Source organism: Oryctolagus cuniculus, chromosome 18, assembly GCF_051225735.1.
Source record: "Oryctolagus cuniculus isolate XC-2025 breed Fujian yellow rabbit chromosome 18, ASM5122573v1, whole genome shotgun sequence".
Classification (NCBI taxonomy): Eukaryota; Metazoa; Chordata; class Mammalia; order Lagomorpha; family Leporidae; genus Oryctolagus; species Oryctolagus cuniculus.
In genome coordinates, this window is record NC_142884.1 from 10,188,116 (window position 1) to 10,206,754 (window position 18,639).

Consider the following 18,639-nt stretch of genomic DNA (forward strand, 5'->3'; position numbering starts at 1 on the left):
AGTGGTGTGTCAATTTTGTTTATTTTTTCAAAAAAGCAGCTCTTCATTTTACTGATCTATTGCAACTTTTTTTGATTCAATTTTGTTGATTTCTTTTCTAATTTTAATTATTTCTCTTCTCCTACTGGTTTTGGGTTTGGTTTACTGTAGTTTTTCTAGATTCTTAAGATGTATTATAGTTCATTTATTTGGTGCCTTTCCAATTTCTTGATGTAGGCCCCTATTGCTATAAACTTTCCTCTTAACACTGCTATTGCTATATCCCGTAAGGTTTGATATGTTGTGTTGTTATCTTCATTTGCTTCCAAAAAGTTTTTGATTTCTTTTTTGGTTTCTTCTATGACCCAGTGTTCATTCAGGAGGATGTTATTCAGTCTCCATGTGTTTGCATAAGCTCTAGAGATTCCTGAATTGCTGATTTCCATCTTCATTCCATTGTGGTCCAATAAGATACATGGTATGATTTCCATTTTTTTGAATTTGCTGAGACTTGGTTTATGGCCTAGTATGTGGTCAATCCTAGAGAAAGTCCCATGCACTGCTGAGAAGAATGTGTATTCTGCAACTGTAGGATGAAAAATTCCATAGATATCTGTTACGTCCATTTGGTCCGTAGTGTTGACTAAATCTGTTGTTTCCTTGTTGATTTTTTGTCTGGTTGATCTGTCCATTGCTGAAAGTGGTGTATTGAAGTCCCCCCAGTACTATTGTATTGGAGTCTAAGTCTCCCTTTAAATCCCTTAACATATCTTTTAACTAGCCCAGTGCCCTGTAATTAGGGGCATATAAGTTTATAATAGTTACATCTGCCTGTTGAATTGCTCCCTTACTTATTATATAGTCCCCCGTTTGTCTCTTTTAACAATTTTTGTGTTTAAGTCTATTTTATCTGATAGTAAGATGGTTATGCCAGCTCTTTTTTGGTTTCTTTTTCCAACCTTTCACTTTCAGTCTGCATGCACCTTTGTTGGAAAGATGTGTTTCTTCTAAGAGGCAAATAGATGGGTTTTGTTCCTTAACCCATTCAGCCAATCTGTGTCTTTTACCTGGAGAGTTGAGGCCATTTACATTCAGTGTGATTGTTAATAAGTAGTGACTTTGCCCTCCCATTTTTCCAAAGATATTTCTAATTTATACTTTGAACTTCCTGTGATATTTTACTGAGAGATTTTCTTCCTTTACCTTCTTTTGTATTAATGGCTATGTTTCTGTATGTAACACATCTTTTGCAGGGCTGGATGAGTGGTTACAAATTCTTTCAATTTCTCTTTGTTATGAAAGGTCTTTGTGTCACCTTCATTCACAAGTGAGAGCTTTGCAGGGTATAATATTTTGGGATGAGTTTGTTTTTCTCTTATGACTTGGACTATATCTCGCCATTTTCTCCTAGCCTTTAGGGTTTCTGATGAGAATTCTTCTGTGAGTCTAATTGGAGATCCTCTGAAAGTAATCCTGCATTTTTCTCTTGCACATTTTAGAATCTTTTCTTTATGTTTCACTGTAGTGAGTTTGATTACAATGTGTCTTGGCAAGGATCTTTTCTGATCATGTCTATTGGGAGTTCTGTGTGCTTCCTGTACTTGACATCTCTTTCTTTCTCCACACCTGGGAAGTTTCCTGCTAGTATCTCACTAAAAAAGCCTTCCAATCACAGGTGGCAGGTTAACTGTGATGCTATCATAGTTTTCTTCTTCCATGGTAAGAAGCAGCCCATCTTTAAATTTATTTACATAGCAAACTTTCTAGGATATAAATTTGGAGTCATTTTCTTTCACTAAGTGGTCATCTAGAAGTACCCTTCTTAAGTTTGAACATATGGGGATGTGAGATATGAGTAATATTTCTTAGTCAATTATTTAATAATTTATAACTCACTATGATTATATTCACATAACAGTCTGCATAAATTAGTCTTGAAACTTGTGAACACCCACTAAATGTTCTCTGCATGTATGCTTTTTTTAAGTGCTTCATCTGTGCTAGAGAAAGAAAAATGAGTATTTTTTCAGCAAGTGAGTAAATTAGTAGTCTAGGCAGTTAGGTCAAGAGTGTTAATTGTGGGGCTGGTACTGTGACCTGGAAGGTTATACCTCTGCCTGCAGTGCTGGCATCCCATATGGGTTCTGGTTCAAGTCACAGCTGTTTCACTTCAGTTCGCTGCTAATGCACCTGGGAAAGGAGCAGAAGATAACCCAAGTACTTAGGCCCCTACACCCACTTGAGAGACCCAGAAGAAGCTCCTGGTTCCTGGCTACAGATCAGCCCAGCCCCAGCCATTGGGGCCATTTTGGTAGTGAATCAGCAGGTAGAAAATTTTCTCTCTTGCACACGCATTCTCGCTCACTCTCTCCCCATTCTGTCTCTGCTCACTTTGCTCTCTCTCCTGCTTTTCACATAAATAAAAAAATTTTAAAAAAGAGTGTTAATTTTCTGCTCACACTTTCTTGTAGCCCTGACAGCCATGTGGTATATCTGGTTTGATTCCTGGCTCCCAGTTTTGGCCAGGCCCATACTGGGTGTTGTGGGCATTTGAGGAGTGAAACAGTGAGTTTGAGCTCTGTCTTTCTGTTCATCAAATAAGAGAAAATCTAAAACTTACAGAATATAGAGTCAAGAAGAAATAGAAAACCAGAATATTTGGATGACCATCTAAGAAGTAATCTATATGATTTTTAAAAATCTCTTCAAAAATAGTGTTATTCACTTATGAGTTCTAAAAACTTAGAAACATATGAATATTGAAATATGATGAGCTTTGTTCTAAAGCACATAAATGACAACAGTATAATTAAGACATGAATAATGGGAGACCCGGAGGAAGTTCTTGGCTCCTGGATTCAGATCAGCACAGTTCTGGCTGTTGCAGCCATCTGGGGAATGAACCCCTCTGTCTCTACCACTCTCTGTAACTCTGTCTTTCAAATAAATAAAATAAATCTTTAAAAAAAGACATGCATAAGACAACTATACGTGTTCCTAGTTGCAAAAATCCAAATAATATGTTTGAAAAAATATCCTATCCATTGCATTTTGCCATGATTTCTCCATTTATTCGGAAGCACAGTGATTTCTGAAACTTGTTTTAGCTAAATTCAGATTCTTCCACCCCTGGGAATTATCAAGGTGAACTAAATCAAACAAACAACAGGAACCAATTATCAGGGATTTCCTAGGTGCAGGGGAAGAAATCTGTAGACATACTCCAAGGACTTGGTTCACTCATAAAATGTTGCCTGAAGAAGCAGCAGAAACCATTTATAAAGAAAACAACCTTCACTCCCCCAAAATCCCCAAAAGGAGTGGATAAAAAGTTACATCTTTAAATATGAATATACAGCAAGATTCAAATGGTATAAAGATTTATAGATAGCAACGGGATCCCTTCTCCTAATTTTTACAATGACCTTCTCTCAGTTACATAATGATCATAAAGTTAACCCTGCACTATGTATAAGAATTCAACAAATAGTGTGAAGGAAAAAACACTGTTCCTCAACAGAAGAGACAAGAGCTGCAAACAATCTTAGCATCTCAAAATGTGCATTTCACTCCAATACATTACATTTCAGGTACTCTATTAGTTACTTCAGATCAAGGAAAACATATGGTATCTGTCTTTTGGGACTGGCTTATTTCACTAAGTATAATGGTTTCAAGTTGCATCCATTGTGTTGCAAAAGACAGGATTTTTTTTATAAAGATTCATGTATTTATTTGAGAAGTAGAATTACAGAGAGAGGGAGAGACAGACAGAAATCTCTTCCATCCACTGGTCATTCCACAGATGGTCACAAAAGCTGGAGTTGGGCATATCCAAAGTTAGGAACCAGGAGCTTCTTCTGGGTCTCCCATGTGGGTACAGGGGACAAGGACTTGGGGTCATCTTCCACTGCTTTCCCAGACAATAAGCATAGAGCTAGATCAGAAAAGGATCAGCCAGGATACGAACTGATGCCCAAATGGATTGCTGGTGCCACAGGTGGAGGCTTAACCTACTATGCCACAGGGCTGGCCCTAGGATTTCATCTTTTTTAACAGCTGAGTAGTACTCCATAGTGTATGTATACCATAATTGCTTTATCCAGTCAATAGCTGATGGACATCTGGGTTGATTCCTTATCTTCTCTATTGTGAATTAAAAGCACAAATTTAAGAGCTTGTGGAGTAAACTGAGTTTATTCATAGAAAGAGCCTCTTCTGGAGTTAGATAGTGGGTTTAAACTACAGAAAACTGAAGAGAGTGGAACGGTGAGCTCCTGAAAGACTGGGACCCAACCCTCAGAATCTAATGGTGATGTGAGGTGAAACCCATCATCCTTGGGGAATCCTAGATGTGCTAGGATTCAAGCTGCAGGGTACATGGATGATGTCCCTGGGGAACAGGCTGAACAAGTCAAGTGGCTTAGAGACTTTACGACAGTGAAGATGAAAATAAGGAAAATAATGTTGGGTAAAAAGATTTTATAAAGTAAATATACTGAAAGTCTCTACACCCCAACCACTGGGAAAGCCTCAGGCCATTGCTGGTGGGTATTTAACTGCAGAGATGCAATTCGTAGACATCACAAAGGACTGGATCCTAATAACAAAGACATGAGCATGAGAAGTGGAGGGGATCTTTATGGAAGGATTTATGCACACTGGCAGACATCCCTGCATTTCATTGTTTGTTAATGAACCTCCAAGATTTCCCATCCTGTTCATCAGCTCTATTTTCTGAGCTCTTTACACAGGAGGTCTATATTTCCTGCATCCCATTCTGTAGGAATTCCTGTGTTTCATCTCCTGAGGTCACTTGATGCACATCCAACATCTAGCTGAGTCCCTGAAATATGAGACCTGGGTATTAAGATTTGTTGATTGAATAAGGAAGTTCTTATGAGCAACATGGCTCAGAAATATAAGGCAAGCCCTGAATAAAATTTTGCATTTTCTAGTAGCTACATTAAAAAGCAGAGAAAATTAGCTTTAATGATATACAACATATTAATTTCACCCAAACATTGTAACTTAAACATAGGTGTTAGGAAACTGGCACAGTTTTATCTATGGCGCAATCTATACCCTGATTTACATCCTAGGCTCTATCCCCTGCCCCCATTGATGGAAGCCAAGTGGCCACATGGCCCAACCGCTGTTGTCAAGCTCCACCCCCATCCTAAAGGGAATAACTGCTCCTGCTTCCCTGCCTGCCCTCCGGCAAAGTTTTAGAAGGGCCTGTTCCTGAACACGTGCTCTCTTGGCTCTTCTCTCCTGCTCTCTTGCCTCCTCTCATCTGCTCTCCTCTCCTCCTCTCATCTCTCTTCTCTCTGCTCTATCTTATCTCCTCACTAGCTCCTCTCCTCTGTCTCTCTCTTATACTCTCTCTCTCTTATCCTTCTTCATCCCTCCCCTCCAGTCTGCTGGGTTTTCCCCAATAAACCCTTTCCCTTACTCTGGTGTTCGGTGTGCTTTGTGATGGCTAACAATAGGCTCATTGGGAAATTAATGTATTTATATACTTTGACTCAATTTAACATTTTGAAATGTGTTTTTAATTTTTTAAAAAGATTTTATTTATTCAATTGAGAGGTAGAGTTACAAACGGAGAGGGAGAGAGAGAGAGATCTTCCATTTGTTAGTTCACTCCCCAAATGGCCGCAATGGCCAGAGCTGGGCTGATCCAAAGCCAGGATCTTCTTACAGGTCTCCACACAGATACAGGGGACCAAGGACTTGAGCCATCTTCTACTGCTTTCCCAGACCATAGTAGAGAGCTAGATTAGCATAGGAGCACCCAGGATTACAACCAGCACCCATATGGAGTGCAGGCACTGAAGGCAGAGGCTTAGCCCACTAGACCACAGTGCCAGCCCCAAAATGTGTTTGTTTTTTTTTTTAATTGACTGGATAGTTCCACTGAGACTAGCCCCATTATAGGTACTCCATGTCACCTACTGCCTTTTCCTCATAAAATATTTATGAAAACTGCTCTGTGGTAAAGGATGTTGAATCAGCCACTGAAAGCTCTTGGAAAAAAAGGCATTATCATCATTGAATGGAAATAAGTCAATTTGAGAAAATTTTCATTATTTTAATCAGCAAAAATGGGCAGAAATTTGGGTAAGCTTGTATTTTTAGCTAGTATATTGGGATGATTTGATATGAATACTACCTCTAAGTTAATTAACATAACACTCACCTTACACAGAAAGCAGGTGTATGCCACATAATATTGGAAAAACGAGCATTTAGGGAACAAAGAAGCTAAATATAAAGAAGTGTGCAAGGCAATAAAGAAGGTTGTAAATCTGTGAGAATCAACACTGAATGTGCAAACACATGAAAGGATCAGAACATGGAGGGGAATCCACCATCATAGTGACACGTAAGCAAACGCTTCCACAACTTCAGAACCACCAAGCAAAAGGTGAGACAGATAATGAAGTGTCGAGTGTGTCAGATCATTCTCTGCACTGAACTCCTTGATTAATACATGAGTCACTGTCAATGCCCTACCTCCCTTCTCAGCTGTAACATGCACCATGTAATCCACACAGCCACCGCTCTACACTGAACTGAGAACAAAGTGCCAGAGCTGAACATAACAGAACAACTTACCTTAACACAATTGTAATACATTTAAAAAGGGGAGGATATTTTACATTAACACTAACTTTTCACTATGTTGAAAAGAAAAAGTTTTTAATAAGAACAAAGTGAAAAAAAAACCTTTGAGTATTTTTAAATGCATTATGGAAATGTACAATGCAGTTAATTCTAATGAATAAAAAAGTAACCTCAAGAGAGATGGTAGCACTTCCTAAAGAGAAAACACCAATAATATCTGACTTAAAATGTTAAAAATCATAAAAACTGAGAAGTAAAAATAATTTTAAAACACAAGATCATGACTATGGCAGATTTGGAAGATTGAGACACATGGACAAATCCCCAGAAAACATGACTCATGAAAATTACATTAGAATTGTAGAAATATACCAATGTGCAAAGTTCACCATGATGAAACTGAGTTGCAGGAAAAACTATTTCACAAAGAATCCCAAAGAATTCCTAATGGTGAGGAATAAACAATGTCTGCAAACTTCCTATGGACAGAAAAAGAGCATTTTCTTAGTCACATAGTGTAGTGAGCACAACACTGATAGCAACAGCTAATAAATCAAGTCTTAAACATATAGAGATGGGACTATCTACTCCAAAGTCAAGTGGAGAATACCTACACAAATTCATTATAAAGTGGATCAGTGCTCTCCAAAATGAGTCTACCAAAGACCAAGAGAATTACCCAATTGGAAAAGTAAGGTGGGAATCATTTTACTGAAAAAACAGAGGCTCAGAAACCACTAAGACTTCTGAAGCTTCCCAGTAGTTTGCACAGCTTCAGTTCAAAGACCTTCAACTCCAGATCTTTTGCTATTATCAACATTACACAGAGGGCGGAGCCAAGATGGCAGAATAGTGAGGGCACGCACCGATAGTCTGGGAAAATTTAGTTTAATAAAAGTGGAGTTACGGTAGCCTCAGAAAAAGGATCAGGAAAAAATCACAGAGGAAACTCTTCCTGATCTAGTGGCTGTGACTTGGAGGACCTACGGGGAGAGCAGGGTCACCCACCATGTGGAAGCCGAGCCGCAGGAGCTGCAGGGTCTGTGCACCAGTGAGGGAAGGGGAGTGGATGTGACACAGACGACCAGCGGGGAGAGCAGGGATTCCCAGGGCTCTGAGTCCAAACATCGGCGCTGGAAGGGGAGGTGAGCTCAGTAACCCGAGACATTGGCGGGGACACGGCAGTCAGAATCTAGAGGGAAGTGGGCTTGAGGTGGGAAAGTTCACCAGACTGACTACAGGAGAGAAGGAAAAAAAAAAAAAAGGTTGGGGGTACTGGTACAGATGAGTTTCTCTCTCTGCCAACCTTGCAAAGATGAGCAAGAGACAAAGAGCAGGCCCCACTCTGGATATACATAACAAAAGGGTAGAGCTAAGGAACTGAGGCGCTACAATTCAGTAGCCTAGGCAACCCAGTGGGAGTCTGCAGGAGAAACTGAGCCCACACAGACTCTTTGGGTAGAAGCCAGAGATCAGAAGATAAATACCATCAATTCTGCTCAGCCATGCGGTATTACTTACCTCCTGAATAAAAAAATAAAGTAAATAAATAAATAAATAAATAAATAGAGAGAGATTTACCACACATAACCTGAGGGTGTCACCTTTGCACACCTGTAACCTGGAAGAACCAAGCAGAGCTCTCAGGCCACACCTATCTCAAACCTCCAAGGCTCCTCCAACAGCAGACAGTCCACTTAACACAGACATAGTATTAAAAAAAACTCACAGTGAGGGAAGAAGAATTAACAATGCAAAGCAAGAAACACAAAAATCGAGGGAACAAGATCAACAATGAAACTATGATGGCTCCAAATAAACAAAACACCCCAAGTCAAGATTATGAAGATGATGAGATAGAAGAAATGGAAGATACGGATTTCAAAAAATTTATGATAAGAACATTTAGAAGTTTTCAAAAGCAAATCCTTTAACTACAGAAATCCTTATTGGACAGGATTGAAAGTCTCTCTCGTGAAAATGAAATTTTAAGGAAGAATCAAAATGAAACGCAGAAACTAGTAGAACAGGAAAGTGTGATAGTGAAGAGAAATCAAAATGAAATGAAGAGCTCAATAGATCAAATGACAAACACATTAGAAAGTCTAAAAAACAGAGTCAGTGAAACAGAAGAGAGAATATTGGACTTAGAAGACAGAGCACAGGAAAACATACAGTCAAACCAAAGAAAAGAGGAGGAAATTAGAAATCTAAAAAATATTGTTGGGAATCTACAGGATACTATTTAAAAAACCAACATTTGAGTTCTAGGAGTTCCTGAAGGCATGGAGAGGGAGAAAGGATTAGAAGGCCTTTTTAGTGAGATACTAGCAGAGAACTTTCCGGGTTTGGAGAAGGACAGAGACATCCTAGTACAGGAAGCTCATAGAACCCCTAGTAAACATGACCAAAAGAGATCCTCACCACGACACGTTGTAATTAAGCTCACCACAGTGAAACATAAAGAAAAGATCCTAAAATGTGCAAGAGAGAAACGTCAGATTACTCTCAGAGGATCTCCAATTAGACTCACAGACGACTTCTTATCAGAAACACTACAGGCTAGGAGGAGAAGGCGAGACATAGCACAGGTGCTAAGAGAGAAAACCCAACTATCTGTTGCCTACAAGAAACACATCTCTCTAACAAAGATGCATGCAGACTGAAAGTGAAAGGTTGGAAAAAGATATTCCATGCCAACAGAAACCAAAAAAAGGCAGGTGTAGCCATATTAATATCAGACAAAATAAACTTTAATACAAAAACTGTTAAGAGAGACAGAGGGACACTATCTAATGATTAAGGGTTCAATTCAACAAGAAGATATAACTATTATAAATGTATATGCACCTAATAACAGGGCACCGGTCTATTTAAAAGATATGTTAAGGGACTTAAAGGGAGACTTAGATTTCAATACAGTAGTACTGGGGGACTTCAATACTCCACTCTCAGAAATAGACAGATCATCCAGGCAGAACATCAACAAGGAAACAGCAGATTTATTCGACACTATTGCCCAAATGAATCTAACAGATATCTACAGAACTTTCAATCCTACATCTAAAGACTTTACATTCTTCTCAGCAGTGCATGGAACCTTCTCCAGGATCGATCACATACTAGGCCATAAAGCAAGTCTCAGCAAATTTAAAACAATTAGAATCATACCATGCAGCTTCTCAGACCACAGCGGAATGAAGCTGGAAATTAGCAACTCAGGAAACCCTAGAAAGTATGCAAACACATGGAGACTGAACAACATGCTCCTGAAATTATGGGATATGTACTCTTTAGAATACTATACCGCAGTAAAAAAAAAAAATGAAATCCAGTCATTTGCAACAAAATGGAGGAATCTGGGACACATCATGCTGAGTGAAATAAGCCAGTCCCAAAGGGACAAATATCATGTGTTCTCCCTGATCGGTGACAACTGACTGAACACCAAAAAGGAAACCTGTTGAAGTGAAATGGACACTATGAGAAACGGTGACTTGATCAGCATAGCCCTGACTGTTAATGAACAACTTAATACGTTATCGCTCTTAGTATTTTTTTGTCTGTTCTACTTAATATGACTGGTTTAATTCTGTAATTAATACACAGTTATTCTTAAGTGTTGAAATTTAACTGAAATGTGATCCCTGTTAAACATAAAAGTGGGAATAAGAGAGGGAAGAGATGTATAATTTGGGACATGCTCAAGCTGACTTGCCCCAAATGGTAGAGTTAGAAACATACCAGGGGATTCCAATTCAATCCCATCAAGGTGGCATGTACCAATGCCATCTCACTAGTCCAAGTGATCAATTTCAGTTCACAATTGATCATAATGAAAGGACTACAAGTCAAAGGGAGCACATAAACAAGATGAGTGCCTGCTAATACTAACCGATAGAATAAATAAAGGGGAGAGTGATCCAACATGGGAAGTGAGATACACAGCAGACTCATAGAATGGCAGATGTCCTAAATAGCACTCTGGCCTCAGAATCAGCCCTAAAGGCATTCAGATCCGGCTGAAGAGCCCATGAGAATATTTCAGTTATGGAAAGCCAAGACACTCTGGCAAAAAAAAAAAAAAAAAAAAAAAAAAAAAAAAAAAAAAAAAAAACAACGCAACAACAACAACCACTAAATGAAAGATCTCTGTGAGATCCCAGTGGAAAGAACAGGTCTTCAAAGAAGGAGGTACCTTTCTCTGAAGGGAGGAGAGAAACTCCACTTTGATTATGACCTTGTCTAAGTAAGATAAGAGTCGGTGAACTCAAAAGGCTTCCATAGCCTTGGAAACTCATGACTGGAGCATAGGGAGATTACTGATGCCATAAACAGGAGTGTCAATTTGTAAAGTCAACAACAGGAGTCACTGTGCACTTACTCCTCATGTAGGATCTCTGTCCTTAATGTGCTGTACATTCAGGCTTAATGCTATAATGAGTACTCAAACAGTATATTTCACTTTGTGTTTCTATGGGGGTGCAAACTGTTGAAAGCTTTACTTAATATATACTAAACTGATCTTCCGTATATATAGAAAATTGAAAATGAATCTTGATATGAATGGTGGGGAGAGAGAGTGGGAAAGGGGATGGTTGCGGGTGGGAGGGAAGTCATTGGGGGGAGGAAGCCAATGTAATCCATAAGCTGTACTTTGGAAATCTATATTCATTAAATAAAAGTTAAAAAAAAAACATTACACAGAAGTTGAAACTTGAATTTTCTCAGTATGTGACAATTCCCTGAAGCACTTGGTGAAGTGATTGTCATCTAACTTTAGATTAGACGAGTGTCTATACTACCTCAATAGGATATTTTAATTTCTGTAAATAAAGTGTGCTTTCTCCAACATTATACTATGGAGTAGAATAAATAAAAAAGTGAAGGGTAAGGTTAGCATTATGAAGATATGTATAAGATTAACCACAGCTGTAATAGAGGAGAAAAATGGTTAAAATTTATACAACAGAGCAAAAAAGAAAGGCTTAGCATTACATGATAAAAGATGTACAAAGTCAATGTCTAACATATAATGATTATGTATTGGAAATCCTTGTTTTGAAATTGGATATGAGTAAAAATATATGCTATTTCCACTTTTATTCATCACACATTTGCAAACATCTATTTTAAAAAGATAATAATATTAGTATCATTAAAAAGAAATTAACAGTCTTTTATCTTTGAGTGAGTGAATGTTTTCAGAAAGACATTCATAGAGACAAGGACTAAATTACTTAAATGATTAAGGAAGTTTCAAGGTTACTGACAGCAAAGTCTGTATAAGTACATTTAGATTTCTAAAAAACTTAGAGGCTGATACTGCTTACATAACATAGATATATGAAAATATCATAGTTAATATAAGATAAAAAAAAACCTCTAAGGAGAAATATCAATTGATCTAAGTGTGACTGAAACCTTTTTAAATAAAAATGTGCATACATTATTTTGAAATAAGAACTAATAACTAAAAATGCAAAATGCCATAAAAACAAAAGAAAATAACACTAAAATTATAGGGGAAATTATGACATGAAATTAGAGGCATGTTCATTCCAGTGTCATAAACATCCAGGTGGGTACTGAAGCAAAGAGCAGAGCATAGGGCAGAAGCAAAGAACTCAGTGGACAGGGGCAGTGAGGGATCTGGAGAGGTTCAGAGACTGAGAAAGAAAAGAATGAAGGAGTGAAAACAACTGCAGGGATGACAAGAAACATAGTGGCAACAAAAATGACAATATACAGGTAAAGTCACAAAAAAGATGCCGGAAGGATGAATCTGAGTGAGTAGGTGCAGTTGGGAGTGGGCAGGAGGAGAGGCCTTGCCACCCTCCCACCCCAGGCTTAGGGTGCAGGATCCTTCTGGGGGCGTCCTGCACAGGCTGGGGCTGCCCAGCACTGACTGTGGATCAGGCCTGGACCAGCAGGACGTCTCCTCCCGGTGGACACCGGTCACCTTGTCACTGCTGCCGTGTTTATCGTCGTCACTTTGACACTCCCAAGAGAGCCCTTAATCTCTCTCCCAGATACACATCGAGTCTCCTGGGGGAGTGAACAGGGTTTCCTCCAGGACAGCATGAAGTCAGCGCTTGGGGCTGCAATTTACTTTCTGAGGGTGCTCAGCTGGAGAAAATTCAGGATGACACAGTCATCAGAAGTTTGGCTCCATGCATCTGGTGGCAATTGTGATCTCACTGGTGGCTTCTTCTTTGGTTGTTTTGAGGGATAGTATCCTAAGTTCATTATTTTAAAGATTTAACATTTTTTGGGCAAGTGTTGTGACAAAATGTGTTAAACTTCTGCCCACAATGCTGGCATCCCACTTCTCAGGGTTGGTTCGAGTCCTGGCTGCTCAGCTTCTGATCCAGCTCCCTTCTAATGCCCCTGGAAGGCAGTGGAGGATGTCCTAAGTACTTGGGCCCCTTCTCCCATGTGGGAGACCATGATGGAGTTCTTGGTTTCTGGCATCAGCCTGGCTTCTTTTTGCTGTTGTGGCCATTCAGCAGGTAGACCAGAAAATGGTAGATCTCTTTCTCTGTCCAACATTTTGTCACTGTGCCTTTCAAATAATGATGAGGTGGAATCCATGAGCCTTGGGGACAAAGACATGTTCATGGATTCAGGCTGCAGAGCCATGTGTGATGTCCCTAACTACTGGAACTCATCAATGACTTCAGTGGGCCACAGGCTTAAGATCGGAGAAGATGAAAATAAGGAAAAATAGTATTGAAAAAAAAAAAGACTTGCTAAGTAAAGACACTGCAAGCCAATGCACCGCAGAGCACTGGGAAAGCCTCAGGCCATTGCTGGTGAGTAGTTAAGTGCAGAGACCCATCTCAGGACATCACAGGGGACTGGACCCTGAGAAGGGGAGGGGATCATTGTGGATGGATTTATGAAGATGCAGAGTCAGCACTGTGTTTTATTGTACATTATGGATTGAACCCCCCAAGACTTCCCATCCTCTTGATCCAGCTCTATTTTCGTAGCTCTTTTTATACATATGTTTCCTGCATCACAGACATTCTTTAGGTATCTCATTAGTTCCTTTGTTTTTTGGCTATAGTTCACTGATGCTATCCATCTATGTGAGTCCTTCAAATGAATGATTTGAGAATTGTGTTTTTGTTGGATGGATTCATAGGAACAGAAATATAAAGCAAGCACATGTGGTAATTTTGTATATTCTAGTAGCTGAATTAAAAAGTACAAAACTAACAGATACAATTAGGTTTAATAATATATAACACTTTAATTTAACCTAAAATATTATAACTTAAATATATAATCAAACTTAAATATATAATCAATCAATATTTGTATATTTGTATCAAATATATTTCTAAAAGTGAATGTATATAAAAGTACTGCATAGTTAACTCAAACTAGCCCCATTTCCAGTGCCCCATGGTCACATGATTCATTTCCTCATAAAATCTATGTGGAGACCTCTCTGATGAAGATGTCAGATCAGCCACTGAAAGCTCTCCGAAGAAAGGTCATTTTCATATTTGAAAGGAAGGAGAGTAATTTGGGAATCATTTTGTTATTTTTCATCAGAAAAAAGGGACAGAGTGTCGGGTAGCATGTTGATAAAAATCCACTAATGCTCTCCAATCTTGTATTTTTCTCAGTTCTATAAAGCACAAAAAGGGTCAAAACGTTGTGTAAAAAATAGAAGAAGACAAAGCAAAATACCAGCAAAAGGATAGTGTGGGTGGCTCTGTTTTCTGGAGACGTCTGCCTGGATAGGCTGGAGCTGTGGATATGCCGGGCTCTCCTGTGGTGTCTGTAGAGGAACTCCACCATATAGAGGCTGGACATGATCATTAGTGCCACAAACAGGAGATCACGAATCACCATGGAACTTACAAATGGTCCTGGATAGCGCATGTTCATCTTCTTGCTTTGACAGTATGCATTGACATATCCCTGGCCAACCATAGTGAAATTCAATTTGGCTCCCATGGCTCTAATGACCTGGATATAGATCAGCATGTTGATGACCCAGAAGAAAAGGAAAGAGGGGAAAATCCAGGTGGACAGTTTAAACTTCAGCCTTGCCCATTTGGAATGACTGGGACTGATAGTGATGGCTTGAAATACACTCAGAAGAGAGGTGGTGCAGATGGAAAGACCCCGGGTGACTCTGTATATGTACAAAAATATTTGACAACCAATATTGTCCAAGAAACGTTTGACTCCGAATGATGACATGATTTCTGGCACTGAATGGAAAATAATGTTTAAAATATTGGCCATTGTCAGGTGCATGAAAATCCAGTCTATGGGCTTCTTCAGCTGAGGCTGGATGAGGAAGGTGTAAATATAGATCGTGAAGAGCAGTGAGTTGGCCGTGACACTGGTGGACATCTGAGCTATGAGAAAAAAGCTATAAATTGTGTCACTTGGAACCATTATCTCAGTGATGTTTTTCTAAGATTAAGTTAGGTAAGTTTGGCCTTTTCTTAAAGATATAGATTGTACTGTGAAATTATAAAAAATGGAGCCCTTTGAAGAATATGATGAGTAGCAACTTGGATTGAGAGATGGGTCCTGAAATGTTCAATTCTTCTAAGTTTCAGATACAGGGGTGGGATTTCCAGGAACTGGTTTCCAGTCATCCTTTGAACTGTGGCATGTAGAGATAGATGATAAGAAAGTAGAATTCAAATGCTTACATCCTTCACTCTTCTATTGACACAGGGACCTGTTGGCCTCTGTGAATGAAGAATTTGCATGTGATGTGTTCCTCAGAATTTTAGATTGCTTGTTATCGCTAAACCTATGTGTATAGTCACCTTTCTTAAGAATATTCCATGTCTATTGCATTAAAATAGTGTGTGTCTATGAATTGCTTTTTTAGAATTTACAATGCAGATAATTATTTCAAATAAGACACATTTTAACATGTTATTTAGACTACTTTTAAAATTAAATAATCATATGTCATGCCAATCAAAAAAGGAATTGGGGCAAGCATAGGGATGTAGCAGGTAAAGCTGCTGCCTGTGCCTCCTAAATTCCATGTAGGTGCTGGTTTGTGTCCTGGGTGCTCCACTTCCTATTTAGCTCCCTGCTAATGCACCTGAAAAGCAGCAGAAGATGGTTCAAGTGCTTGGGCTCCTGCACCCATAAGGGAAACTCAGCAGAAGCTCCTGGCCCATGGCTTTGGCCTGGCCCATCCCTGACTACTGTGGTTATTTGGGGAATTAAGCAGCAGATAAAAGATTCTATCTTTCTCTTTCTTTCTCTCTTTCCCTCTCCTTCTGCCTCTCCATATCTATTTTTGACTTTCAAATAAATCTTCTAAATATGGTAACTATTTTTAAAATATTTATTTATTTGTTTGAAAGGCAGATTTATGAGAGGCAGAGGCAGAGAGAGAGAGAGAGAGAGAGAGTCTTCAATCCACTGATTCACTACCCCAGTGGCCTCAATGGCTGGAGCTGGTCCAATCCAAAGCCAGGAGTAAGGAGCTTCTTCTCTGTCTCCCACAAGATTTCAGGGGCCTGAGACCTTGGGCCGTCTTCTAACGCTTTCCCAGGGCATAGCAGAGAGCTGGATCGGAAGTGGAGCAGCTGGCACTCGAACCAGCACCCATATGGGATGCTGGCACTGCAGGCAGTGGCTTTACTTGCAATGCCACAGTGCTAGTCCCAGTGGAAACTAATTTTTAAAACACAAAAACAAATAAAGTTTTCCACATGGGGCTTTTGCCTCTACTCATCTAACCACGGTGTTTGGAGATGTTTCTGTTAGCAAATGTGGTGCAGAGTTCCAGACAGTGTGAGTAGGGGAAGACTGATGATAAATTTCACCAGTGCACAGGACAGATCTCAAACTTTCTGTCCCCAAGAGGCAGTCACGCCATGATGGATGAACTCAGTCTAACAAGCATCCCTGTGTCTTACTCCTCAGCCATCTTGAATTTTTACCCAATGTTTTCTTACATACAATCATTATGGAAACAGTTTGTCAACACAGTGACCAGGAGTGATAACATTCATTGAGGTTGACATTCAAACAAAGTTCACACTTCATCTCTATTGAGTGGACAATGGAGTTTGCTTCTGGTATTCTCTCAGAGACTATGTCTTTGTCATGTAGGCATCACCTTCCTTCCTACACAGATCTCCAGTGAGTTTCATGTGTGTTTGTTCTATGCTGACAATGGCCATTGAGTGTCTGAACTCCTTCAACTCTATTCCCAGGTTCACCTCAGCTCTCTCTCCTGGCATCCTCTCTACTACAGCAATGGCATTCTCGTTACCAGCACAGAGGAAGGAACCTCAATGTGTAACAAACAACAATGATTCGAAAATATTCTTCCTCCATGGTCCCTTTTGTTCCTTCTAGTTTCTTTGAAATTTATGATTCATTGATTGGTTTTATTTAAAATTGTGATACCTGATATGATTGACAATTGTGGTCTATTCTATTTTGTAAAAATGCATCCTGGGGTTGGTACTAGGGGAAATGGTAAAGACTCTGGGATGCACGCACCCATATTAGGGTGCCTGGGTTCAAATCACCACTCTGCTTCTGATTCAAACTTCCTGCTTGCACATCCTGGGAGGCAGCAGATGACGGTTCCAGGGTCTTGGCTTCTGAAACCTGAATACAAAATGAGGATGCAGTTCCTGATACCTGGCTCCTCCTGACAAGGCCCCTGCTGTTTCCGATACTTGTGGAGTGAAACAGTGGGTGCACTCTCTCTCTCTCTCTGTCTCTCTCTCACTCTCATTCTCTCCCCTCCCTCCTTTATATTTCAAAAAATATGATTAATCAGTGAAGGAAGTGTTTGAAGGCATCGTATCTTTAATTTGTGGGATGATGGTTTCTGGTTCATGTTCCTGACCAATCATCGCTCATCCAGTATCACTGAAGATGGTCCACTGCATTCATAACCATCAGCCACAGCTCTTGTGCAGCTGAATTCTATGCTCATGACACATGCCTGTTTTTAGCAACTTCAAATTGTGTCATTGAGCTGAATTCCAAAAAAATCCCTTCTGTTCAGTTCTCTTTCTGCCAAGAGTGAGAGGCCCTGGCTAATAAATAGGAGGCACTTGCTTGCACACAACCATCTCCAAATCTGGACATTTAAGGAAGGTTGGATGCCATAAGTTCTGACTGTCACCAGAAGAGGCAAAGGGAAACCAACTACAATGGAGATCACACCATCTATAACTTTTATAGCTAAACATTCAAGAAAATCATAGAGAAATGCATAGTGGGTCAGAAAGCCCTTGATTGTAATGTACATTATAAAATGTTATATCAAAAACTAAAAAAGAAGGAAGGAAGGAGGAAGAGGGTATCATTATATTGTTAGAATCGTATCTATGAACTACATTGAATATTCTCTTTCTAAAAAAACCATTGAAATCAAATAAAAAGAAATTCAGGTAGACAAATGATTTCAAACATGACAGAAAAACACACTTTGAAAATGCCAAAACTGAACAACAGGTTTTCTGGGTGTAGAATCAGCACATAGGGAATTTTAAATGTCCATGTTAATATTGCCTGATACAACATTAGGAAAAGAGAGTCTTCACATGGAACAACAGAATCATTCAGGAAGAGAGAGTTAGAATGGGCATCAGAACTTGTAAAACTGTGGGAGGTGCTTAAAGTCTACAAAAGGCAACCTGAAGAACAGAGAAGCTCACCAAACCAGTTCCTGGGAGCACTCACTGGGAGGGCAGGGGGAAGCTGCTGCGAACATCCAAAGGCCAGGAGACCCTTCAAGGTTGGCTTGTATAGGGGGAACTTGTGGAAGTATCAGAGAAGCTGAGACAGTTGAAGACTCTGTAGCCACGTGCATCGGCCTAGAATGGGGGCTCGGTGGGAAGACACTTTGAAACTGTAGCCCTGGGGAGCTTCTGTGTCTGTCATGGAGTCTGATGACTTACTATTTAAAACACAAAAGGCCTATGTTGTACTCGTACCATTCTAAACTCTATGAGGATCTCTGCTGGCCAAGTCTGCACCTTGGTTCTACAGGGAAGGAGTTGC

The 18,639-nt window shown here is 39.6% G+C and overlaps 1 protein-coding gene across 1 annotated transcript; it reads right to left on the reverse strand.

Annotated features, from left to right (window-relative positions):
- Positions 1-14,085: 14,085 nt before the first annotated feature.
- ORYCUNV1R1518 (vomeronasal 1 receptor oryCunV1R1518) lies at positions 14,086-15,033 on the reverse strand. The gene is given in 1 exon segment (NM_001167207.1): positions 14,086-15,033. A coding segment is annotated over 1 exon segment (948 nt).
- Between the last annotated feature and the right edge of the window lie 3,606 nt (positions 15,034-18,639).